At 30.0% G+C, this 27,408-nt stretch overlaps 5 protein-coding genes and 1 long non-coding RNA gene across 8 annotated transcripts; 2 read left to right on the top strand and 4 right to left on the bottom strand.

The window, feature by feature from the left end:
* Window positions 1-961: 961 nt before the first annotated feature.
* LOC105837971 (inactive hydroxysteroid dehydrogenase-like protein 1) lies at window positions 962-10,354 on the bottom strand. The gene is made up of 6 exons (XM_012683202.3): window positions 9,121-10,354; window positions 6,209-6,394; window positions 5,615-5,801; window positions 4,719-4,955; window positions 1,543-1,886; window positions 962-1,306 (listed from the first exon to the last, which is right to left on the bottom strand). The coding sequence occupies exons 3-6, from the start codon at window positions 5,772-5,774 to the stop codon at window positions 1,088-1,090; spliced, it is 960 nt and encodes a 319-aa protein (XP_012538656.1). The 5' UTR covers window positions 5,775-5,801; window positions 6,209-6,394; window positions 9,121-10,354; the 3' UTR covers window positions 962-1,087.
* On the top strand, window positions 7,970-14,203 carry LOC105837970 (carbohydrate sulfotransferase 11). Of its 3 annotated transcripts, none has more exons than XM_012683200.3 (5): window positions 7,970-9,138; window positions 12,051-12,438; window positions 12,529-12,816; window positions 13,334-13,569; window positions 13,665-14,203. In XM_012683200.3, exons 2-5 carry the CDS (start codon window positions 12,124-12,126, stop codon window positions 13,828-13,830), a joined length of 1,005 nt encoding a protein of 334 aa, XP_012538654.1. In that variant the 5' UTR covers window positions 7,970-9,138; window positions 12,051-12,123; the 3' UTR covers window positions 13,831-14,203. The 3 variants fall into 3 exon arrangements, with proteins under 3 accessions (XP_012538654.1, XP_012538655.1, XP_028047683.1); XM_012683201.3 differs by having other exon boundaries at window positions 7,970-9,153; XM_028191882.2 differs by having other exon boundaries at window positions 7,970-9,170.
* A 2,016-nt stretch (window positions 14,204-16,219) lies between these two features.
* Window positions 16,220-17,779, top strand: LOC118644793. The gene is made up of 3 exons (XR_004962573.1): window positions 16,220-16,409; window positions 16,694-16,845; window positions 17,332-17,779. It is a non-coding gene; the product is annotated as an uncharacterized LOC118644793 (long non-coding RNA).
* Window positions 17,780-21,116: 3,337 nt separating this feature from the next.
* Window positions 21,117-22,827, bottom strand: LOC118644661 (sodium channel protein Nach-like). Its single transcript, XM_036283657.1, has 4 exons — window positions 22,533-22,827; window positions 21,791-22,007; window positions 21,387-21,644; window positions 21,117-21,276 (listed from the first exon to the last, which is right to left on the bottom strand). Exons 1-4 carry the CDS (start codon window positions 22,825-22,827, stop codon window positions 21,117-21,119), a joined length of 930 nt encoding a protein of 309 aa, XP_036139550.1.
* Window positions 22,545-25,783, bottom strand: LOC118644985 (sodium channel protein Nach-like). The gene is made up of 5 exons (XM_036285050.1): window positions 25,590-25,783; window positions 24,840-24,917; window positions 24,503-24,727; window positions 24,179-24,360; window positions 22,545-24,065 (listed from the first exon to the last, which is right to left on the bottom strand). Exons 1-5 carry the CDS (start codon window positions 25,701-25,703, stop codon window positions 23,897-23,899), a joined length of 768 nt encoding a protein of 255 aa, XP_036140943.1. The 5' UTR covers window positions 25,704-25,783; the 3' UTR covers window positions 22,545-23,896.
* LOC118644984 (sodium channel protein Nach-like) lies at window positions 25,783-27,402 on the bottom strand. Its single transcript, XM_036285049.1, has 3 exons — window positions 26,993-27,402; window positions 26,249-26,465; window positions 25,783-26,102 (listed from the first exon to the last, which is right to left on the bottom strand). Exons 1-3 carry the CDS (start codon window positions 27,285-27,287, stop codon window positions 25,841-25,843), a joined length of 774 nt encoding a protein of 257 aa, XP_036140942.1. The 5' UTR covers window positions 27,288-27,402; the 3' UTR covers window positions 25,783-25,840.
* Window positions 27,403-27,408: the final 6 nt, after the last annotated feature.

The following is a 27,408-nucleotide window of genomic DNA, read 5'->3' as shown; positions in this document are numbered from 1 at the left end:
AGAAACTAATCTATTTTTTCCATCAAAATTACATGTGTATTGCGACTCAAGCTTACACAATCACATTATTAGAATAAGAGTACAATTTGGAGAAAGGAAAACGTTAGAAAAAAATAGTTTGTAGAATAAATGTGAGTTGAAATTTTGTTAAATAAAATTATGGCGCATAAAAAAGTATATTTATTTTTTAATTTTTTTGCACACATTTACATACAGTCTCTTTTGTGCTTTTCTCTCTCTCTCTCTCTCTCTCTCTCTGTCTCTCTCTCTCTCTCTCTCTCTCTCTCTCTCTCTCTCTTGCTGTATCTCCTTTTTATTTTATTTAAAAATACATACAGAAAGATCGCTAATATTGATATAAGCCTCTTAAAGGCAGACCCCTGTTATTTCTTGAAAACAAAACATTGTACTTTATTAAATTAATACTGATAAAACCACTTACTTATATAATTAAAAAAAATAAAAACTCGTAGTTTTTATATTTATGGCTTTTTTCTAGATGTATAAAATCTACTAAAAATGAATCTAACCTAATCTAATGTTTATATATAGTCGCACTTCATGTTGCATTTTGCAATAACAGCATAAAGCATTTGTACAATATAATTAATAAAAAATATATTTTACATTGAAGTAAAAGATTTCTAGGAATTCTCATATATTATATTATATTAATTTGTAAATACTTTGTACAAATAATTTATTTGAAGAAAAGGAAATGTAGCATATATTATGCCAGTATTGTCAGTTTTAGAGTCCAAGTTTTTTAGATATTAATTTTTGGTCTATAATTTCGCAATTTATATTGCGAAAACCCTAACTACAAAATAAGTTTTATTATTATAATAATAAAAGTATTATAAAAAAGTATTATAAAAATTGCTATATCATCCGAAAATACATTTTAATTTGCATTTATGTTTTCAAAATTTTGTTTCAAGCTTTTGTTTAAAAAATATTATTACATATAAGAACAAAATTATCAGTATTTAGTGACCTTTCTCTATTATTTTTAATTAAAATAAATGGTTTAATTTTATATTAATGCGAAACAAAGCTGTAAAAAAACTTTTGTTTTACATATATCTTATTGTAACGTTTTGTTTTGCTGTTTCTTGAAATAGTCTTGTCTAAAATTCTCGTTCATGATTTGTCCAATTTTGGTTCTAATCCATACAGGTGGCATTAGAGTGATGAACTTTTGAATACTATGAGCCCAGTAACCAGTACTGCTGTCCATTTTGCCCAGAGTGGTAATGGCATTCTTTGCATAAGTTGTGGCATCAGGTACAAATATACTTGAAACCTGCAGTTTTTGATAATACATATATTAAATCGAAATAATACGCAATTAGAATTGCCAGCTAAAATATAAAAATAATATAAAAATATAAAATGTAAAACATTAACATGCAGCAAATTAACAAAGAAAAGCTTTAAGAGCTCATTAAATTCTGCTTCAATGATTTAACAGCATGAGACATTTATATCATCGCTGGAACATGGAATGAGAATATTATTTCAATAATTCAGTTTTAATACCTGAAGCCTAGAACTAAACGCGTTCATTTTAGTATTGACGAAAAGAGGCGACAAGTGTTGTACAGTTATGCCGAATCTAGAGTATTCCGCTCTGAGAGCATCGGAGAAACTCTTCACGTACGCCTTTGTAGCTGCGTACACTGTCATCAACGGCAGCGGTTGGAACTCGGACCCGGAGGAGACGTTGACAATCGCGCCTTGTTTGCGCTTTTGCATCTGCCCGATAACTAGCCGCGTCATTAACGTAGTGGCGCCCACATTCACGTTGATAATGTCCCACAGCTCCTTCTCGGGCACCTCTCCGACATACATGGGATACTCGTATTGCTTACCCACATTGTTCACTTAAAACAAAAATTATTTCACGTACCGTTTGATACATTTTATCCACAGGAGCGTCATTTAATGTGGTGATGGTATAAATGTAAGTTATGCATTAATTTATGTACCCTTGACTTGTATTATCATGTTGTTACGCGTTATCTCTACTCTTTGTTTCATGGGAGAATGACCTCTGCACATCGGATACTAAAGTAGGGGAAACATTAAAGTGTCGTGACCTTAAGTATATGTTAATACATAGTAGCATTCTTTCAACTCAGTAATACTCCGTTTGTAATAACTTATTGCAACATGACGTTATTATATTTAAGAAATTTATTTTTAAGAAATCTATCGTGGTAAAAAATCGAGATATTATTCATTTTGTTTTTAAATCAAAAATTGTTCTTTTATGATATAAAAAGCACGCATGTTTAAAAATAACACAAGAAGTGTATTGACCGTTCACGGATTTATCTATAGCATAAAAGTAAATTGAGATAGCAATTACGTAATTAGTTTCTTAATCTTTGATTTTCTCTATTTCTTAAATAACACTCATGATACTTATAAAGTATTTTTTTAAATAAATATAAGCCCACTTTTTCTTGTTTCAACATATTTAATATTTTTTATTTTATTCTATTAAAAAATATTGTTAAATTATTAATAAATTTGTATCATGTTTTTAAAATTTTAGTCATGTACAATTTTATGTAATTATTTTTATGACCATTGCAATGATACTCAACCTTTTTTAAACTGAACGTTATTTTTAGATATAAGCAAAATCTTGTGGACTGCATAATAAGGCATATGTAAAAAAACATATTACATGTATATTGACATGTATGTACATACATAATATTCCAGACGGTACAATATTTAAAATTCAGACACAAGACATCTTACATCTTTTACTTTCATGTTTTAGTCAATTCTTGATGTTTGATATCTAAAGATGTCTGTGCTGTATGAAACATTTTTACATGATCTTATATAATATTTTCGGCTATGAGCCAGCAGATTATAAAAAATTACAGCCGCATGCAATCCACTGTAGGTTGAACATTACTGATGCTAAATACATTTTGTTCATTGCAAGTGGACTTACATTATTTTCAAAAATAATGAATTATTAAAACTAGATTTATATTTATACCAAAACTTATGATTAAATTTTAATTAAATTATTTTAAAATATAATTTAACCAATTTCGGCCTAACCGTCCATTTTTGGACATTTGCGTATCTTGGCCAGACCTCACGAGAAAGAAATCCCGTAAATACATTTCTAGTAGTAAAAAGGATTGTTCTTTCCATTTCTAACATTAGTTTTAACGCACAACTCTCAAAGTTTTTGAGTCTGAAAAACTACAAGATAACGTCGTAAAATATTTTTTACATTTTCACCCCTCTTTACTCCCACCCATAATCCTTTTGTGATTTCACTCCCAAACAAGGGATGATGATAGAATTCGAATTGAAATCTGAAACGAGCATCTTTGAAAACCTCGAAAATGAAAGCAGCACAATTTTCTTATTGAGTAGCATTGCAATGGTCATAAAAATAATTATATAAAATTGCACATGTCTAAAATTTTAAAAACACGATACAAATTTATTAATAATTTAACAATATTTTTTCGATACTTCAACCCTCATCCCTTAGGTATAGTATAGTATCGGAAAAATAACAAAATTGTGCTGTTTTTATTTTCGAAGTTTTTGAAGGTGTCCAGAAATGGACGATTGGGCGGAAATGAGTTAAAATGTAAATAACAATAACTCTTTATTGCTCTGGTATGAGGCAAAAGTTCACTTACAAGGAAACCTTGCGAACCCGAAAATTCTGATTGTAATGAAACTTGGTATAAATATAGAGGGGGTAAATACATAAATTTAGAAAATTTTTGTTTGGGCTTATAAACGGTTTAAAGGATTAAAACTATCCTTCAAAAGTAAAAGCATTTTTCTTTTTCTTGATATATCTCGTAAATCAAACGAAATATTGAAAAATATTTTATACAAAAGTTTTACAGTATAAATAGCTCTATTTAACTATGCTATTAAAAAAAAATTGTTTTTCAAAAAATAAATAGCATAGTTAAATAAAAAATATTTATGCTGTAAAACTTTTGTATAAAACATCTTTTGATATTTTGTTTAGTTTACGAGATACATCGAGATAAGGCAGAAATCTTCAACTTTTGAAGGGTGGATTCAACTCTTTAAACCGTTTATAAGCCCAAATGAAAAATTTCTACATTCATGTATTTATCTCCTCTACATTTATGTTAAGTTTCATTGAAATCAAAATTTTCGGGTTTGCGAGATTCCCTTGTTAGTTCATATTTGATTATTTTTAATTGCATACAATACATATATGATATAAAAAAGTGGATTCTGAAATTTTTTGACTTGTAACTTTTCAGATTACATTTGTAAAACTATTTCTTAATATTTTTAAATACAATTTTTGTTAAAAACTTTGAAAATGTATGCTCGAGTAAGAGCAGCAAAGAATTAAAAGCGATAAAAATATATATTGTTTAATGACAAATTATATTTATTTAACACAAATTTAAGATTAATAGAATAAATACTTTTTGGAAAAGAACAGAGCTATTATATATACATGACACAATATAGTGTTATTAATATTAAAATTTAATTATAATAATGCAACTTTAAGCGGCTCACAAATTAAAATTTTTTTTTTTAATTTATGTAACCTAAGAAAAGGTCACATACTAATCATTTCTATTTAAGTTTTCATTGATTACACAAAAATTGTATAATATATTACAATTGTTAAATTATTATAATAAAGTTAATAAAATTAATTTAATTACCTAATATACCGACGGATATGTCTTGCAAAAGAGGATGGATTTTAGAAAAAGCATTTTCTCCTTCAGCAAAATCCGCCACAATGATTTTCACTTCAATTTTTGAATTTATTAATAGTATCTCATCTTTTGTGCGTTCGAGCTTCTCTAAATTTCTGCTAATTAATATTAGATTCATGTTTCTTGTTGCTAACTCTTTAGCATAAGCTTTACCGATACCATCAGTAGAGCCGGTGACAACTGGAACGTAGTCATTTTTATTTACTTTTAAAATGTAATTTATAAAAATTTTTATACAGTTTTTTAATAAAATTAATTTTGTCTTTTTTGTTTCTTAAAATAATAAAATAAAATATTAACCTTTTAAGTGTGTACGACGGTTATATTAGCTGTATAAAATTATTTATTATCTTTTAGTAAGTATGCTATTGAGAGTGTTAAAAAATGTAAAGAGATTTTTAGTTAAAAATTTTTAATTTTTAGTAAAAATTTTGAAGTTTGCTAATGTAAATCCAAAATAGCGGCTTCAAAAATAACAAAAATTTTTAAGTATTTATAACCAATTAAGACATTTTTGTTTTAATAACTTTATTAAAAAGAACAGAAATAAAACTAAAATAATGTATTTGTCTCACATTTTGATAAATTATTCGCTATATTAGAATCGCCATTTCAACATTTTGACATCAAATTCATATTCAGTGATTTCAAAAACTCATATGTAAATTAGCCTAAAAATCAATCAATGAGCCTGAACTTTTTAGGCCCATTTTGTATTCTAAAGCTCCACAATAAAAAGGTTAAGAATTAAATATTACCAATAATTTAATGACATATAAATTAAACAATAGTTGTTTATAAAAAATTTTTAAAAGTTTATGAGATTTTTTTATGCTTACCGGCCCATTCACCGAATTTTGTTCGTAAATCGATCGTTTTCTTGTTATATATTTGCATAATAATTTCCCACAGAGTACGAAGAAATCTCATAACAGGACCAAGTAAAATCCAAAAAATAATCAAAATAGCTAATAGCCAAAATCCTATTGTTAATAGCATTTTGTCTCTTTATTTTGTGTTCGTAATCTATAAATTATAGATAATAACATATAATTCTATTATATAAAAGAATATTACCGTTAAAAGACACAGAAAATTGCAGTTTTCTTATTCTATTTACTTATTAAAAAAAAATTTTGATGCGTTTTATCAGATACATGAGATATTGGTTTATAGTTATTTATAACTTCTGATTTATAATATTTTTGTGATAGAGAAAAACATACTTAATTAATTAAAAAAAAATTTTAATTAATATTTTTATAAATTTTTTCGAAACTTCAAAGTTTTCGTAAATACGATGTCATAATTTGAGAAAACATTTGCGGGAATCTCAAGGTTCTAACACGTGAAAGTGAATTAGCTAATTACACGGCAGATATTTCGGTAACACAACAAAACTAATCGGTCGCTTCTTTAATAGCACATCTCACCAAAACAATGTGGTTCCTTCTTTATCTCTTATCCACTTTCACTTTTACTTGTGCGCGTTTTCGGTATCGGCACTGTAAGTGATGTTCAAAGAACGCAGGCCGAAGTAAGACTAAACGTCATCTCGCTCGAGTGATTGTACTGAAGGCCAAGTCGAGAAGTCATACACTTTCTCCTTTTGCTGAAATCTCCATGAACAATTTTTTTTGCATTTTCAAGTCATATGAAGGACCTTAACTTTTTGTTGCATTTGCGCATATGCAACATAACAGAGTGATTTTGACGACTTAGAGGCTTCAATTATAGTATTCACCGTGTCTGCACTCTGCGTGAGCGAAAGTTGCTTCGTAATCAATTCGCGGATGAGATATAAAAGTCATGAAAAATCTAATGTTTTAGAAATCTGCGGTAATGCACTTTCAACAAGAACATTACGAGCTTACAAGAAACACCGATTTTCAGATTTGTAATTTATCAGTTTGTAAATTTGATATAAAATTGAGAGATCGGTTTTTATAACTAGTTAATTTGGTCTTTCAATCTAATTTTTAATTTATTAAGCTAAATTGTATTTTTAAAATATGTCTTTACAATGTCTCGTCGTTTTAACTTATTTTGTTATTACATAAAGTTTTAACTTATTCTCTTGTCAAACTGTTTCGAAGTTTGTTTCTGTATTGCATCGCTACACGGGCTAATTTTATGACTAATTTCATTCAAATTGAAGTTAAAAGGCTTTTCTAGATACAATACGGATTGTAACAGAAGCAATTTCTCTAACGATTCGACATTCATCCGTGATTGAGAATGTATGCAAACATGTTACTAACTAATAATAAAACTCGTTGACCCTGATTGTGAGTTGGTATAATCCTTTAAAGAGGCTAGTTTTACAAGCATTGCTGACCGCATTTTCTGACCTACAATACACTCAGCGGGATAACTGCTGCATCTCGCATTTTATAACTAATATAGTTGCAATATTTATTTATTTGATACAAAAATAAAATGTAAAAATCTGCCAAAATTGAAAACTAAAAGATAAAATTGCCTTAAAATGTAAATTAAAAAAAATTGTTATATGAAATCATTAAACTGTGAGTATTTATATTTTTTTAAAACTTTTGGAATAAACGTTAAATTATAACCAAATAAATCATAAATTGTTTATATAGATTTTAATGTTTTAAAATAAGGAATTATTTTAAAATAATAATTTTTTGCTGAGGTACTACTTTTTGCGATAAATTCACTTACAGTTTTTTGGGGTAGGAGGGATTTTAAGATGCTCTTGAGCACATTAATATTCGACTTAGTATTGTGTTTCAAGCCTGATGAAATCTGTCGCAGCGCAGTTTATATGAACTGAGAATATTAAATTAATAGAAAAAAATCATATTTATCGCTAAGATTCGATGCAGACCGTATAGCTAATCTACTTCATTGATATGTTTAAAACATTTATCGGTTAAAGAATTAATTTACTATTATTAATTTACTAATATTAAATAATTTTTTAAATATTTTAGATTTTCTTAGTAAAAATGTAAAAGAAACAATTTGTTTTTTAAGCAAATAATTAAATTTTAAGTTACAATTTTAGTAAAATCCATTTAAAATTAATTAAAAAATATGATTTTGTTATATCTTTTAATTTTAATTCACGAAAAATTTAATTTATTTTTAAAATGACTTAATAATAAAAACATTATTAATGCTTTCAGGTTTCTAAGAAGAAAAATCTACACCAAATTAAAGAAAATTTTAATTTATTTTAAGAAAACTATTCTTATTTTTTGAACATTATATATATTAGTTTTCAATATCTCTTTATCATAGATAAAATAGATAAATCAACGCTATTCTTGCAACACTAAAGGAAAAGGATTTATGGCACCGAGGCTTTCGTACAAGTTACGTAATTAAAATTGCATCACAGTGCATGTGGTCATTTTGCACAGAAGAAAACCTTTTAAGAAAGTCTTGTATGTGACATAAAAGTGAAAGTAAGATATGTAAAATATTCAATGAGATGGAACTTTGTTGACGACAATCAGAAAAAGCGTGAGGTACGAGTGAACAAATAAGAACGGCACGGAACATTAGACTCAATTATACAAACATGTTCGCAAGATTAAAGGGAAAACAGTGTCCAATTTATCCCGTTTCGCTTGAATAAATTTTAAGGCGGTACATTTCGTGGCTCGTTAAGATCGTTGGATTTGATTATCGGCGAATTTCCTGTCTGTCTGCAGGTTTTCCATAGATCACCACGAGGACAGACAGCTCGTCTTTATCTCGCGCGTGGACTCATCAATGATGCATTGTGTCATTTGATTTTACGTCACCTGGACCTTTGGTTTCCACGAATACACACATACACACACGCGAGCAGGTTAAGCCGAAAAAGTGGGGAAGTCTGTGACGGGAATCCGGGTCGGAGGAGGATGGACCGATCCGGGAAGGCCGAAAAGAGAACGAGAAGAATGAAAGAGGCGCGCGCAGCGTCTCTTTCACTTTGCACACCGACACATCATCGTTTCTGCGAGCCTTCCCGGCGACCTAACGCGATCGCCGGTTGCTACGTCGATCGGCTGCTTGACCACTCGTGTTCTCCTTACGCGGTGCGCGGTATAAGCCGATAAGTTTCGCGTTGTCGAGTGTGCGCAGAGCCAGTTCGTCGTACGAGGGAATTTCCCGGAGACAGTTTTCGGGTAAAGTGAAACGGAAGTGCTCTTCGCAGACTCCGGAGGGATTTTTTGGGAAAATCGGGTGGAGCTCCCTATTAATCGCCCTTGAAAAACCGAGGATCTTCATGAAGATCCGGAAAACGTTGGTGTGCTTGACCGCGCGCTTTGAGGAAATTACGGAGTTTCGGAGCACGTTGCCCCGATTTTGAACACGCCTTTCTTACCTGTAGTCTAATCGCGAAGTAAGTGGGATCGAGGTGAGCCGTGTCACGAGGCAAGTTACAAATACTGAGGAGGACTGTTGTATCTTTCGTATTTAAATCTATTACAAAACTCGTTTTATCACTCAATTAAAAAATTATGATATGAATAATTGCGAACGCGCGGCTGCGGATCGATCGAACGATGATGTCTGGTCAAGTGACCTCGAGACTACGAACTGATTATCATTGAAAAGACTTCATAGCCATCGCTGACTGAATGATACTTATCTGCGGACGAACCATTTTGCAACTTGCAAAACTTATTTTGATACGATTGTTTTATATACATTTAGATCCAATACGGTAAAAATCAATACGTATTGAAGAATCTCACAACAAATTGAAAGGTTGTTTTTTTGCTGAACGCAGAGATTGTCATTCAGCCAGACAGCAGAAAAAACAGCTTTGCAATCGTTATAAAATTATTTTATACGATTAGTTAATACATTTTGATTTAATTAGAATTAAGTGCAAGAATTAATAATATATCGATTATACAACAGTTGCAAAGGTCCTTTTCTTTGCTGAAAATAATCAAACTCGCGAAACACGTCACTGTCGTTGCGGCGATACGAATTTTTATTAGCAGTTATAAGTCTAGTACTGTTTTGCACAACTGATTCTGGTTAAACATATAAATTAATGCGCGGAGGCACGACGCCCGTGATTTTAATTAAAATTCTTGCCAGGTAATGTCTTGCTACGTGATATAATGCGCGTAAAAGTTTAAAGCTATTCCTTGAAATATTTTTGAATTGGAACAATCTACGGTGAGATACCAAGCTGGTTTTTCGTCATTCTTTCATAATTCATTAAATTGTTTCGTTGATTAGTCTCCTTCACTCGATTCCGGTATATCAGCGGTAAATCTACGTTACGCACGGTTCCTAGCGTGTTTGTAATATATTATATGTTTTGGAGATACTTATCAAATATCATTACTCTCTAATTTCTTCAGAATACGTTTAGTTGTTAGGCATGCACGATACACGATATAATATAACATAATGTTATATTTTGCAACTTCATTTTTGAACTTCATACTCTAAGGAAAACAAATTTATCTGAAGTGCCTTCAACAAAAACCATTGAGGCATTTTAACAGCAATCAAATATATTTTATTTTATATAACAAATATTAATTGCTTCTGCAAAATACACATAAATAAAAAAAGTATTTGCTTAAATTAACTAAATAGTTTTGTTTGTACATTTTAACCAAATTATTTGTTGCTACAATAAAACATTTCTCTCAGTGCATAAGACTATTATTGTAAAAATATAAAGACTTTATCGAATGTTTGATCTATTAATATTTATTAACTGTTACAATAATTAGCAATTTTGCGACTTTATTCTTAGAGGTTTTAATAGAAATAGACAATTTTTATAAAAAATGTAATTTACTTTTTTGTGAGAAAGGTTGTGAAAAAGAATCATATCTAAAAAAGATAAAAATTATTATTAATTATTCTGAAAATAAACAATGCTCCATTTTATATGATTTTTATTAATATAAGTATGTATAAAAAGGGGACATTGTCTGCGTTGTGGTGTGACTGCACTTATTCTACGACCGTAACATTGACCTAGAAAGTTACATTGCGATCTATTCTTCCATTGTTTGTGAAAGAAAGGAGACGAGTAAATAAATGGAGACACAAAAGAATGAATAAAGTTTGTAAGCAAAAAGGAGACTTAATGTTTCGTGCGCAACGTTTTGATTATACAAATAATTGCTTAAAAACGAAAAGAATTCGACTTTGAACGAAAATACGTATAATTATGCTATTTCGTAACAGACAAATGTTGTCAACCACTTAGTCTAAAAACTTAGTCTAAAAACTGGCCGTAAAACTAGTTTGTGAAGACTGTTATTAAGAATGTTAACGTAATATTTCTTGACTGCTTGTTCTATAAATATAATATTTTATAAGAAAATGTTATGTTTACTATGTTTTTATACATAAAATTAGTAACCTATTTATTGCTAACAATTAATAAAAGTATTTTTATTTAATTTTTATTTTTGTCTGCAATTTTGCAAAACTGAAATTGAGAATCTGTTTGATTGATTCTTTACTTATTTTAAAGATCGGCAATAAATAATTTCTTTTTTTAAATTGTAAATAACATTTGTAGTGAGTGTAAAAAGTACTCGTACACACAAAGGACAGTTTCCAAAATTTTCAAAATTTTATTTTTAGAAAGTAAACATTAATTAGCAATTTATTAATAATAAATACACACACATACAATAATTTTTTATGGTCGTGATTACTAATGTTTATCTTCTAAGAATAAGAAAGTTTTAAAAAATATTTGAATATTATTTATGTATACACTTATGTATACATTTATGTATACACTTACTGTATGTCCATACTGTATATAATTTGTCTATAAATTATTAGTTCTGATGTTATTAATACATCACAAATTAAAGTAATTTATTTATTACTATTTAATTTAAAATAAAGAAAAAATTTCACTATGTAGTAAGGCAAAACGTTAATTCTTGACGAATTAATGACATAAAAACTAAAAAAAGTTATAGAAAAATTATTATTGATATACAGTGGACCTAAAAAATATTCGTACAGGTGATAATTACGTAAAAACCTTTATTTTTCAACATTTATATCTGTACTTTTTTTTTATATGACTAATAAATTACGAGTTATCATATCGTTTATTATAGTGCAAAGTCGATATTATCTTACACATCCGTCATGATCTATTATCTAATTATAACTGGTTTACAGTCGAATGTCTATCTAATTGAAAGTAGCACAAGAGAATATAACATTTACAATACGAACCATTACGATTTCATAATAGCATTCCATTGGAATAGAGAACTCCGTAAAGTGGGTCGTTCTTTTTTGCAGATTCAGAGTTTTACGAACTGTACGATATTTTGCAACAAGAGAGTCCAATGCTCGCGGTAGATAAAGGAAAACGATGACAGAATGTCGAGCGTGGAGGATAATTTTACTCGTTGTTATATGGAAAACGACCGCATATGCGGACACAAACATCGCACAAATTTATTCACATGACGAAGACAGGAAACCGCTCGAGCCGAACAAATACATTTATTCCTGGACAGGGCCAAATGCTTTGGCCAGGTCGGCCTTGGTCGAGAGACAAGAAAGGCTGCAATATAATTGCGAGCTTGAGAGTAGCCAGATCGATATCGCCGCGTTAAATCCAGAATCATTCAAGAATATCCTCGTGGATGATGTACACGAATTGCTATACTGCTATGTACCAAAGGTATCAGAATTCATTATTTTTCAATAAAGGTTATTTATAATCATTTTGTAAAAAATATTAAATTGCGTTCTAAACGATTTTATTTTTCAGGTGGCTTGCACAAATTGGAAGCGCGTCCTGATGATCGCAATCGGGAAATGGCCTGGTAATGATCCCCTAGAGATACCGGCCGATCAAGCTCATTCTCCCGGTACTTTTCAGCGATTGAGCAATTACACCATGCCCGAGATAGAGAAGAAATTGGCGACATACGACAAGCTAATTGTCGTGCGACATCCTCTGGAAAGGCTTTTATCGGCCTATCGAAATAAATTGGAAACCAAACATGAGAAAAGCGCGAGATATTTTCAAACCCGCTTCGGCAAGAAAATTATTAAGGTAAAAAGGCAAATTTTCTTAAATTATACAATTTCTTTATCTTGATTTGTTCTTGATTTGTATATTATTCATCATGCAACGAATTAACGGATCAATTCTCTATGTAATCTCATTTTAGATATAATTTTAATTTAAGGGGACATTTTTGTTATTATACCCACTACCAATAAATAATTGTTCAGATAAATTTATCCTTTTAATTTATTCTTTTGTTTTTTGAATTGTTTTATATCAAGTTGTATCACTAAGTCATGCGCCTATACAAATAAAAAAAGTTTATTCAGCTATCGTAAAATTTAAATTCTTGTTTGTTTAGTGTTTAGATTAAATTTAAAAGTACCGTATAATTGTGCACTTCTGGGATTATGGTTACAATTAATTCCACGTGTTGTCCTACTTTTATCGTATTAACCGTTAATGACAGATTCCGTATGCAAATGGATATGAATAGACAAACATCAAAGGCATCACGTCACAAGAAGTAGCAATTTTAACTGCGCAACATTTTTTTTTATAGAAATACAGATCAAACGCGAGCAATGAGTCTTTAAGGAACGGTGATGACGTAACGTTTCGCGAGTTCGTCGACTTTGTTACCGACGACACCGGGAATGGAACTCGAAATGAACATTGGAGACCAATATATGATCTCTGCCAACCGTGCATAGTTAATTACAATCTTGTAAGTAAATATGAGAGTTTAGTCGAGGATGCCACAGAAATTCTCGAACGAATAGGTGTCACATCTGTGAAGTAAGTATATGAACTTATAATAACAAGTTAATAATTTTGATAGACATATAGATACATTTGTGAAATATTTTAATATAAAATATATAACTTCGCAGTTTTCCAGCTAGACCACCAAGTAGCGAACCCACGTCGAGAAAACTGGATAGGTATTACTCTACACTAAGCTACAAACAACTTCGCAAGCTGTCAGATCTGTACAAATTAGATTTAAGACTGTTCGACTACTCGTTGGAAGATGTGCTGGGATTTTCCTTGGCTTAAAGCGCTCGTTAATATTAAAAGGCAATTTACATCAGAGTGTTATGACTTAACTGTCACATTATTATAGTTTACGTAATATGACCAAACACTTATTCATGTGCAAATAATTACTTTGCAGTTTGTAAGTGCAATAATATTAACATTTTACAATTTTCGAGCAAAAGACTTTTTGAGCAATGCGTAGAACATTCTATTTTGATGAAGCTTCATACTATCTCGTGTTATGTTCTGTACAAAACTTTTTTTAAATATATAATATAGTATTAAAACATTTTTCTCCACATAAAAACCATATATTGAGCTTTGATGTTTTATGCCTTTATTAAGCCATAGCAAATCGACTAGTATTATTAATACAAATAAAAAATCAAAACTAAGTAAGATGAACAATCAATTCTAAAATATAAATACAAAGGTATACAAAGATACATTAAATATAAATTAAATATAAATGTAAAATATAATATATACACGGAGAGAATTTTCTCTTAAAAATTACCCTGAAAATCGTGGTAATTGTGAGACAACGTAAACCTTGGAAAATTTTACCATACTTTTAATAAAATTTATAAAAATTTAGTAAAGTTTAGTAAAATTTTAAGAAAATTTGGCTAAGTTTTAGTAAATTTTACTATACTTCTAACAAAATTTACTAAAACTTAGCCAAATTTTCTTAAAATTTTACTAAACTTTACTAAATTTTTGTAAATTTTATTAAAAGTATGGTAAAATTTTCCAAGGTTTACGTTGTCTCACAATTACCACGATTTTCAGGGTAATTTTTAAGAGAAAATTCTTTCCGTGTATTGTTTTATAAATTGCGCGCGGAATATAAATTGTAAGCGTTTGAAATTTTTTAATGTTGTATTCTTTTACATTAAAAAATTATCAAATTATTTTAAATTATTGTTATACATGTATAACTACACATTAATTATTATATTTTACGGTTAAAATATATTCGTATACATACGTAAGCGTAGATATATCTCGGAACTATTTATTTTTGAAGTTATGGCGTTTTAAATGTGTAGCTGTGTCTCGTGCCAAGAATTTAAGGATAGTCAGAAGAATATAAGAATTCGTTTTTGTCTGTGCCAAGAAAGAATCAATGTCAACTTTTTACAAGGCGAGTTTCGTAAAAATCATATAAAATGTACGCAGCAATTTTTATATTAGTACGCAATTTATAGAACAAAATATTATCTTACGATAATCTTTATTTATACGCGCACTCTGTGTCATGAGTTAATCTGTAATAAAAGTTTCACTTTCCTATTTTCGTAACCTGAATCGTGTCATATCGTGTCCAAAGTTATTGCTTTGAACCCAGCCATATTTGCGTGCCTATGTAGATATTACGTGTAAAGATGTCTTCATCTCATATCTTAGAGAGAATTCCATAAAGATCAGAAGCGATGTGTAGTTACCAATTAATTATTCTTTATTGACAGAATTGTATACAATGGCATTGTGAATAACAATATGCGAATATTATATACATTATGTATCCAACACCAAAATTGTAATTGAGAGTTCATGATCAATAAATAATGTTAACTGAGCAATTAATTATCTAATTACTAACTATCCTGAGTAATCAAATTAAATGAGTTTATAATTAAATGAGTTTATAATTAAAACTTGATAAGTCAGACAATTAAAGAAAATCGGCTAAGATAGCCTTTAAATGCTGATTATACGTTACACAGTTGTATATCTAAATTTGTTATCGCGGACAAGAATACTTCTATCGAGTTGGATAAAAATTTAATTTATAAATTAGAGAAACCGTAGTAGTCGGTACAGGTTTTCCACTAGATAGACGTGTTATATAACGATCGAGCTGGAGTTCGGAGGTGCCTGTACATTGTTTATCGAGATTGATGTTTGGCTAAACGAGTTAAATTTAGACGAGAGCCCGAAAATGATGGACGGCCTTCTATATTGGCACACATCGGCTAACGAGTGAAATCTTAATCGCGCGCAACAAGTTCTGACAGTTCCCCGAACGGATTTCCGAATAATATGATGCATTATCATCTTGCAGTTCCCAATCGCTTAACGATCCGGTGTAAATTAATTTCTTAAGATCTCGAATCTGTCGATACTCCTCTTACCTTGATGATTATCTGGAATCGATCTGGCGGCGTTTTTGTCAGGAAGTTATGCCTAACATCTACAAAGCCTTAATATAACTCGAGGTAGCGAAACTCGTTGCTCTCCAAGCAACATTAGCCGATGGTGGGATTTCGGGTTGGGTCTTCTACCAATCCTGGAGCAGAATGTGCTCGCGGGAAGGTGCCACACGGTACACGCGAGTAATGGGTGGGGGTGGTGATGCGGTTCCTGGAGGAATTTCGGGATCGCAAAGCGGCCCGAGCGCGCGAATCCTGCACCGCGTGATCCAGTCTACGATCGCACGTAGGACTGCGAGGAACGGCAGGTTCCTGTAGGTCTGAGTGATCTTGAAGATTGAAAGCTCAAAGTGTTCTCATGTAATAACGTTTGTAATCGAAAATAGATTACCTTATTATAACGGCAAAATACGCAATTAATTCGTGATAATCCAAGCGTTTGTGAGTATCGACGTTATTCTTCGAATGAATGATCGATCGAAACGGGTTTCATAAAAATATTACAATGTTGTAACACCTTTTGATTATAAGTATCAGAAACACTGGTGCAATGTGGAAAGAAAGTAAGAATTAATTGTTGTTGTACTATGTTAGATGTTGTCACGCATGCTCACGGAAATTCAAAAAGCATGATCGATCGATTCTTTATCTGTGAAGAATAAGGGAAAATTTGGTAGAACAGTAGTGTATTTAGTGAATAATAGATTTTCTATGTCATAATACAGAGCTGTCCATATCGGTCAAAAAAATGCCACAAGCGGGCCACGAGACGACGAACCTTCTGATGACGTACCTCATTCTTATTCTTCTATTAATCTCGCTTTGGGTATTATACTCGGGGTTGTTTTTTTAAGCACAACAGACATTCCTCACCATGGTGAGTTACGTCTACTATACACTCTGATTGTATTTAAATCCCGATTTTTATTTGAGAAATACATATTTGCACCGAGGGTCCCGAATGCACTTCTGCATTTTTTAATTTTAATTTCAATATTGTTATAATGGAATTGCATCAAATAAAATCTTTTTTTTTTAATTATCTAATTTTCCAATAGCTTTTATCATTTTAAGATTACATAAGAAAAGTTACATATACACAGAATAAGACTATGGAATCAAGAAGTTATTGTGTTAAGTTGGTCATTGAAATCTCCGAACAGTAAGAGGAATTTCATTATTCGTCCTGCCTCGTTTTAATACTACGTATCTTACGATGTTTTCTATGTTATTTTATTAATTTTTTAATGTTATAATTAATTATTTACAATAATTAGTTTTATATTAGTAATAAAAATCATAAACAATTGATAGCCAATCTGTATTTAATAATATTTTAAATGTAGAACGTCGTACATTTTAGGGTTGAATAAGAGAGAAAACACGTGTCAAAAGGATGCATTCAGAGGAGCCAAGATCGTCACGGACACTTTGCGTTCAGAGTTCACCAGTTCTCATTTATTACATTTTCTACAAACTAGGCGCCTGGAGACATGTGCTACGCAAATCACCTTTGACTGTTTAGTGTGTCCGATTTCCGCGATGGAAGTTATTCAAAAGTATATTTATCGGGCAGTAAGAAGAATTTTGAAAGTTTGTTTCTCCATCGTGTCTCGCTTCAATTTCTTTGTTACTTCGTCGTGGAAATCGGTTATCTTGATTACATCTTCTTCTTAGATAACTATAAATACATTATCTGAATACAAAGTAATATTTATTCTATCTCACGAGCGTACATAGTGGTTACAATTTGCAGCATTAAATTGTGTTCATTTGAAGTCACCGAAATAAATATGCCTGCTTGTTTCGTATATGTCGGATGCATTTTGTTTATCTTTAAATGCGATCTTAAGAATGTTGAAAGTTTATAAAAAGCGATGTTAAAGTAGTTAAAAAATTTCTTTAAGAATTTGTTTTGCAGCGTATATATATATATACGTATATATATATATCTTTGATACGCAACGCTACAAACGATAAAATAAATCTCTGCTCGTTTGAAATGTCAGCTGGAATTTATTTTTCCGTTATTTACTATCACTCCGGAAATAGCTTGTCATTACTGTTGGTTGTTATCGATATCGCTGCATGCGTAAAACGGACTGCGATTACAAAAGAAGGACGTGATTACGAAAAATGCGCGGATTCTGTTACGAGGTGCAAAATACAGAGAACTTTGTAGAGATGCGCTGACGACGCTAGCCCGCGGATGTGTGGGTGTTTCTCCAAAAATAGTCGGCGCTTCCAGGCTCTTGAAGTTCGACGGTATGTCCGCGTAGAACTAAATCGGTATTTTCGACAGCGTATGCGCGAAAATAGATGACATGATTAGTACACATTTCAATGCTGGGCTGCAATTAGAGGGCCGCGTTAACGAAAAGCTTTCAAATACGTTACGTAAGGCGGAAGATTCCCGAGAGACCTCGACTATGACTCGAGTATCGAATTACTCGGTTCGTTGTATTCGAGCAAATAACTAACTTCTATAAATATCCATCATTTTTCATATACATGAAGTTCTTTTCGTTCTCTTCGCCTTCTTCATTCGATAGTATAATGTCTCTACTTTAGCCAAATTAAATATCAAATACTTTACTCGCCTCTGGATAGCCGGGTGTTTTTGTACGCTTCTTCCATTCTTACAAATCTGCCATTCTTAATACTTAACCGTACCGGGAACGTGTACCGTTATATTTGCGCGTTGTTATTTCAAACGTGTTCCTTATATTATTAGCACCGCATTAACAGGACAGGTGCCTACAGGTGTGGATGACGAAACGCACAAGTTAAATGAGCCACGCGAGTAATACGAAGTTTGAAACTTGTCGTGTTATGTAACCGATTGAACGACATCCTAAAGAAGGGCCAGAAATTATATTGGTAACTTACGTAGATCATTTGTTAGATATGATTTAGTTACGAAGATCATGGCACGGTATCGCTGGACAGCCGTCGTAGTAAATATTTTCACGGGCGTGGACTTAAATAATACGGCAGCGCTCCAGTAACCGCTTGAAATAGATCTAATCGTTCCAGATTCGTAGTTGCGCGATGTGGTATACGCACACCCGGTGTTCTCAGAAATCTTGTGTGCAGCTATGCCAATCGTCTCTCATTCAATCGTCTTTTTGATGTAGATGCGATCTAATGTGATGGACATCTAATGTTTAATTTATAAACTATAAAAACTAATTACGTCGTTCGCTATGTTTTATTTATGAAATGTCTGTTCAATGGTTATTTTGATTTCTTGAACTTTGCACGAAAAGATAATCCTATGTAGTAAAAGATCTCCAAGACGCTTATGAAACTGCATCCCAAGAAAAGGCTAAATATTCCGCCCAGCGATGCTAAAAAAAAATTTTTTATTAAAACATTATAAAATAGATTATATGAAAATAGAAACGATCGCTTACATAGCAAATATAATGCATCAGCAACCGGGATTGTTTCCATTTCCCTGAATGTACTGGATTTCATAAATACTCTTAGAATAGATTGAGCTTTCGAAAGATTCTTACTAAAATAAATTTTATATTTATATATGGAAATTTATATATGAAGTATATAATATTATATTTAAAAACAATATTTTAAGCAATATGTACTTTTAATCGTTTTATTATAACTTACTACAACGAGGGATTAAAATCGTGAGCACCATTTAGCGGAAGCGTAAGAGTTCGTAAGTTATATTGTACAACTCGGCACTGAGATATGCATTCACACGTAAAGTTTTCTCTAACAACATTTTGAATAATCCGTGTATCGTTTGCGTTCGCGTAAAGACACGGGAAATCTTCCCACTCGCAAAGCTACAAGAGCATATTAATTACAAGTATACAGAGATTTATTACAAGTATACATAGATCCTTATGTATATATAGATTATTTAACAAATAATAAAAAAATTATTTTATTAAAATAAAATATAATTTAACCTTACTTTAAAGTTACCTTTAAAGAAAATTTTTTAGCTACAGGCGTGTAATAGTATGGCAAGCAACCACAGCTCTGAAAAACAGCCTCTATAGAGCAGCTGGTAAAGCAGTTCGAATATCGATACTTAGGAAAATATTTTATTTTAGTTTTCTCATCTGCGCAAATTGGAACCATTTCACCTTTAAGATTTCGTTTATAATATCCGCTAAGTTTCATATTGCGAAATGGAGTTACGGCAATCTATATCAAATCATAGTAATTAAATATACCTAAGAAGTGTTCAATTAAACATTTTTTATAGTATCATTAAGAAAATTGAAATTAGATTTGTCAATAAAAATATTTAACTACCTGTAGTTCTTGTTGTGCTTGTAGAATTTGTCTAGGAGCTAATATGCTGACATATTCTAGAGGATGATGAGGATACATCTATTTCATTAAAAAAATAAATATAAGTATATTAATTTTTATTTTAAATATAAATTTCAAGAAATGTGAAAGGCAAATATCTTCAATTAGCAGTCGTGAATACTTCCGATAAATTAATGATGAAATACTTCGAATAAAAGTTTGTTGGTTTTAAGAATAAATAACAAAAGAAACAAATAATGATAAAATTAATTTCTGAATAAAATCGATTTTTGAAGATTGTGTAAAATTAATGTTATTTTTTAAATATAATTCCCTAATAAAAATGTAATACTGAGCAGCATTAAATTGGCTAGTAATCATTAATTATTTTGAGTATTAAAGTACTAACAGCAATACTTAATACTAAAATAAGTATTAATTACTGACCAATTTAATATTACATTTTTATAAGGACTATATAATTTTTGTTTATAATATGATTTCTTTAATAGTCTGCATATAAAAATATTGAAGTAGAATTATCTACTTTTATTTCTATATATAAAATAAAATATGTATATATCGCTGCGCGCATGTGTGATGTGTGTGTAAATTAATACAGTTCTTTTATTCGCAAACTAATGAAATAAATTGATTAGAAAAAAAATACATAGTTGCTTTATTTTATTTATTTGTCCCCCTTAAAAATAAATTTATTATTTATTTATTTAAAAATATTTTAAAGTTAATTACTCGAAGTATCACAAAAATCATGGCGATAAATATGATAACCACTCACGAGAAATAAAATTATACATGTTACATTTAAAAACTTTATGTCAAATATCATATCTGTCAACATCGTACCACAAGACCGACGGAATTTGTTGAATATTTGACATATTTATCTTCTACGTCATCATCTTCGATTAAAAACTCTCTGTTTAGAACAGCTGTAAGACCAGATCTTGGTCCGAACATAGTAGTTGTGAGAAGTTCATCGTGAGTTTTAGCTCTAGTTCAATTAAAACAAAGTTAACAAAGTTTTGAAATAATTAAGTTAAAAAAATTAATGTGTAGAATTAATATTAACTAAACAGATAAATAAAAATTAATATTAATTACATGCCGGTTTCTATGAATTCTTCGAGATGATAGTTGAAGGAGCAACATACACCTGTATAAGTGTAAGATACTTTGAACAGTTCGCTGCAATTTTTTTCAGTGCCTTCCCAAAAACAGGTTTCAAATAAGTCTTCGCAAGGTCGCAAAGCTTTTAGAAAATCGAGTAGCGTCATATCGTTTGTCTTTAACAATAATTTAAATTCGTTCAAGTGACTCCTACCACCAGGATTATTCTCATTCGCCATTGCGGGTCCATATCTAAAAGGAATTTTGTGTATTCTGTTACTTTTATTACAAATAAAAATTTTAGTTATCGTAGAATAGAATTGATTTTTTCTAGAATTGCAAGAATCATTTTATATTTTTACAAATAACGTGCACTATTCATAAAAAGATACACATACCTAACCAGGAATCTTCCTGTACTATTACTCATATTATTTGGTAAGGTCAAACTTTCGAATACTTTTTTGCGTGTTTTACCCAAAGGTGGTATTAAGGGACAAAGAGTAAGAGCTGGAAAAGGGGCTTGAAATATTGGAGAGTGAAATGACTTAATGACGCTGCGGGTTGGATTAGTAGTGTAACGTAGCCAGAATTTTTCGAGCATTATACTCAAAACTAAAAGAACAGTGTTACATATATTTGACGAATTTAGTATTCAGTAGCTAAATGATTAATTTAAAAAAAATTAATATTAATTCATTGATTATTATGCGCTATAGGTATTTTTAAACTGTCTTTTATGACAAAATTTGCGCGCGCGCGTGTGTATCCAAATAGAAAGTACTTTTTGTAATTCGATCTTTTATATTAGTTAAAATATTTTTGTTGTTTTCAATAATAATTTTTAAATAAAAAAATATCAAAAAAATTATTTGTTTAGAAGAAGTAAATATTCTGATAAGCATAAAAACTTTAAGATAATTTTGATGTTACATATTATAAAATCGTTTCTTTTTAATGTTACTATTTTTTATCCCGCTTCTATAAATTATATACATATACAACTTTTGTTATATCAAAAAAAGTTTTTTAAAATTCTTTTCTTTTCAAATATTCCACTACATCTATTAAATTATACAACACAGTATACAATACAAATAATGATATTTTATATCTATGAACGTTACACTTGTTACTTACACACAAAAGTGCTGATCATGATTATAATCCAGAAGAGCTTTCCAATAATGCTGGATTTCAATGTTAAATTACTGAAGTACTTTATGCCGTGAATCGAGCTTTCTTTTAGATATTCGTGAAAAAGCTGATGAGTAATTTCTTTTCTATTTTTTACTACTATATTATGTCTATTGTACAATTGGATTGCATCAGCGTCATTAAATAAATTGCTCCTCATTCTTTTCGGAACTTCTACATGATCCACTGTAATCTTCTTCACTCTACGTCGCTTATGTTGTAAAGCATTCGATATCATGATGCAGGTAGGCTGAAACTCTAAGTTTTCTCAATACTCTTTTGATGTTCACTACTTGCAAAATATTTTGTATGGAGCTGTTGGCTTGATAATGCTTCTTTTACGGCGTATCGTTTTATACTGTTGTTTGATCAAAATGACGTTGATTTTATCACTTCACGTAGAAGGTTGTTTTGCTATGATCAAGCATGCAAACGTAGCCTGTCGAGGTTAACTTTAAATAATCTATTATGTTTTGAAAAATTGATGAAACATAGATAAATCTGATAATCAAAACATAACGTAGTTTTATTTTAAACAAATTTATTTTTCCACAAACGTGATGAAAAGTATAAAATGATTGTATTACTTATTTAAAATACAGGGCAACAATATACATGGCAATATAGAATCTTACAATTTTTAACAGTTTTAAGTAAATAAGTTAAAAATTAAACCGTACACATTTAAGATTGAACCGTTTAACTTTTATTTACAGCCTCTCACGGAAACAACGAAAAATACCTAGTCTACGGTACGTATAAATAAATAATACACAATAAAATATTAAAAGTTATCTATGTATAGAATGTTTTATACCATAAAGTGAGCTCTTTTATTTAGCGCAGTGACTTGATGAATTTGTGAGTGTAAAGTATTCGTAACTATTTAACGAACTATTCGTTCACATTAGTTGTCCAAAATCTTGGAATAGAACTAATTGGTCAGGTGGTAAGGGTGATTGAGAATGGTTTCAGAATAATCGAAACAGCTCGCATCGCCTGGTATTTTTGCACGTGGCCTTATCGGAGGTGTCAAAGCGCTTTGCGGCGCCTACGGACATTGATCAATTGTTTAAGTGTTGCATTTCCAACATCACGAAACGTAGAGTCACGCATACGGCGACCCTTGTTAAATAAAGGAAAAGGTGATATTATGACTTAACTATTAACTATTAATTTAATTTTTATTGGTCATTATTTTGATTTCTTGAACTTTGAACAAAAAGATAATCCTGTGAAGTAAAAGATCTCCAAAACACTTATGAAACTGCATCCCAAGAAAAGGCTAAATATTCCGCCCAGCGATGCTAAAAAATTTTTTTCATTAAGACATTGTAAAATAGATTATATGAAAATAGAAACGATCGCTTACATAGCAAATATAATGCATCAGCAACTGGGATTGTTTCCATTTCCCTGAATGTACTGGATTTCATAAATACTCTTAGAATAGATTGAGCTTTCGAAAGATTCTTACTGAAATAAATTTTATATTTATATATGGAAATTTATATATGAAGTATATAATATTACATTTAAAAACAATATTTTAAGCGATATGTACTTTTAATCGTTTTATTATAACTTACTACAACGAGGGATTAAAATCGTGAGCACCATTTAGCGGAAGCGTAAGAGTTCGTAAGTTATATTGTACAACTCGGCACTGAGATATGCATTCACACGTAAAGTTTTCTCTAACAACATTTTGAATAATCCGTGTATCGTTTGCGTTCGCGTAAAGACACGGGAAATCTTCCCACTCGCAAAGCTACAAGAGCATATTAATTACAAGTATACAGAGATTTATTACAAGTATACATAGATCCTTATGTATATATAGATTATTTAACAAATAATAAAAAAATTATTTTATTAAAATAAAATATAATTTAATCTTACTTTAAAGTTACCTTTAAAGAAAATTTTTTAGCTACAGGCGTGTAATAGTATGGCAAGCAACCACAGCTCTGAAAAATAGCCTCTATAGAGCAGCTGGTAAAGCAGTTCGAATATCGATACTTAGGAAAATATTTTATTTTAGTTTTCTCATCTGCGCAAATTGGAACCATTTCACCTTTAAGATTTCGTTTATAATATCCGCTAAGTTTCTTATTGCGAAATGGAGTTACGGCAATCTATATCAAATAAGAGTAATTAAATATACCTAAGAAGTGTTCGATTAAACATTTTTTTATAGTATCATTAAGAAAATTAAAATTAAATTTGTCAATAAAAATATTTAACTACCTGTAGTTCTTGTTGTGCTTGTAAAATTTGTCTAGGAGCTAATATGCTGACATATTCTAGAGGATAATGAGGGTACATCTATCTCATTAAAAAAATAAATATAAGTATATTAATTTTTATTTTAAATATAAATTTCAAGAAATGTGAAAGGCAAATATCTTTAATTAGCAATCGTAAATACTTCCGATAAATTAATGTTAAAATATTTTGAATAAATGTTTGTTGGTTTCAAGAATAAATAATAAGAGAAACAAATAATGATAAAATTAATTGTTGAATAAAATCGATTTTTGAAGATTGTGTAAAATTAATGTTATTTTTTAAATATAATTCCCTAAAAATGTAATACTGAGCAGTATTAAATTGGCTAGTAATCATTAATTATTTTGAGTATTAAAGTAATAACAGCAATACTTAATACAAAATAAGTATTAATTACTGACCAATTTAATATTGTCCAATTTAATATTACATTTTTATAAGAACTATATAATTTTTGTTTATAATATGATTTCTTTAATAGTCTGCATATAAAATATTAAAGTAGAATTATCTACTTTATTTTATTTATTTGTCTCTCTTAAAAATAAATTTGTTATTTATTTATTTAAAAATATTTTAAAGTTAATTTATCGGAGTATCACAAAAATCATGGCGATTAATATGATAACCACTTTGTATACGAAAAAAAAAAATTATACACGTTATATTTAAAAATTTTGTGTCATATCATATCTGTCAACATCGTACCACAAGACCGACGGAATTTGTTGAATATTTGACATATTTTTCTTCTACGCCATCATCTTCGATTAAAAACTCTCTGTTTAGAACAACTTTAAGACCAGATCTTGGTCCGAACATAGCAGTTGTGAGAAGTTCGTTAGTTTTGGCTCTAGTTCAATTAAAACAAAGTTAACAAAGTTTTGAAATAATTAAGTTAAAAAAATTAATGTGTAGAATTAATATTAACTAAACAGATAAATAAAAATTAATATTAATTACATGCCGGTTTCTATGAATTCTTCGAGATGATAGTTGAAGGAGCAACATACACCTGTATAAGTGTAAGATACTTTGAACAGTTCGCTGCAATTTTTCTCAGTGCCTTCCCAAAAACAGGTTTCAAATAAGTCTTCGCAAGGTCGCAAAGCTTTTAGGAAATCGAGTAGCGTCATATTGTTTGTTTTTAATAATAATTTCAATTCATTTAAGTGACTTCTACCACCAGGATTGTTCTCATTCGCCATTGCGGGTCCATATCTATGAGAAAATTTGTGTATTCTGTTACTTTTATTACAAATAAAAATTTTAGTTATTGTAGAATAGAATTGATTTTTTCTAGAATTGCAAGAATCATTTTATATTTTTACAAATAACGTGCACTATTCATAAAAAGATACACATACCTAACCAGGAATCTTCCTGTACTATTATTCATATTATTTGGCAAAGTCAAACTTTCGAATACTTTTTTGCGTGTTTTACCCAAAGGTGGTATTAAGGGACAAAGAGTAAGAGCTGGAAAAGGGGCTTGAAATATTGGAGAGTGAAATGACTTAATGACGCTGCGGGTTGGATTAGTAGTGTAACGTAGCCAGAACTTTTCGAGCATTATACTCAAAACTAAAAAAACAGTGTCACATATATTTGACGAAATTAGTTATTAAGTAGCTAAATGATTAATTTAAACAAAGTTATTTTTAATTCATTGATTATTATGCGCTATAGATTTTTTAAACTGTCTTTTATGACAAAATTTGCGCGCGCGCGCAAATGTGTATTCATATAGAAAGTACTCTTTGTAATTCGATCTTTTAGATTAGTTAAAATAATTTTGTTGTTTTTAATAATAATTTTTAAATAAAAAAATATCAAAAAAATTATTTGTTTAGAAGAAGTAAATATTATGATAAGCATAAAAACTTTAAGATAATTTTGATGTAACATTATGAAATCGTTTCTTTTTAAATTAATGTTACTATTTTTATTCTGCTTCTATAAGTTATATACACATACAACTTTAGTTATATCAAAAAAAGTTTTTTAAAATTCTTTTCTTTTAAAATATTCCATTACTTCTATTAAATTAACACAGTATACAATACAAATAATGATATTTTATATCTATGAACGTTACACTTGTTACTTACACACAAAAGTGCCGATCATGATTATAATCCAGAAGAGCTTTCCAATAATGCTGGATTTCAATGTTAAATTACTGAAGTACTTTATGCCGTGAATCGAGCTTTCTTTTAGATATTCGTGAAAAAGCTGATGAGTAATTTCTTTTCTATTTTTTACTACTATATTATGTCTATTGTACAATTGGATTGCATCAGCGTCATTAAATAAATTGCTCCTCATTCTTTTCGGAACTTCTACATGATCCACTGTAATCTTCTTCACTCTACGTCGCTTATGTTGTAAAGTATTCGATATCATGATGCAGGTAGGCTAAAACTCTAAGTTTTTTCAATACTCTTTTGATGTTCACTACTTGCAAAATATTTTGTATGGAGCTGTTCGCTTGATAATGCTTCTTCTACGGCGTATCGTTTTATAC

This window comes from Monomorium pharaonis, chromosome 3 (genome assembly GCF_013373865.1).
Source record: "Monomorium pharaonis isolate MP-MQ-018 chromosome 3, ASM1337386v2, whole genome shotgun sequence".
Lineage (NCBI taxonomy): Eukaryota > Metazoa > Arthropoda > Insecta > Hymenoptera > Formicidae > Monomorium > Monomorium pharaonis.
Note: the sequence above shows the minus strand (reverse complement) of the source record. Positions and strands in the feature narration are given on the sequence as shown.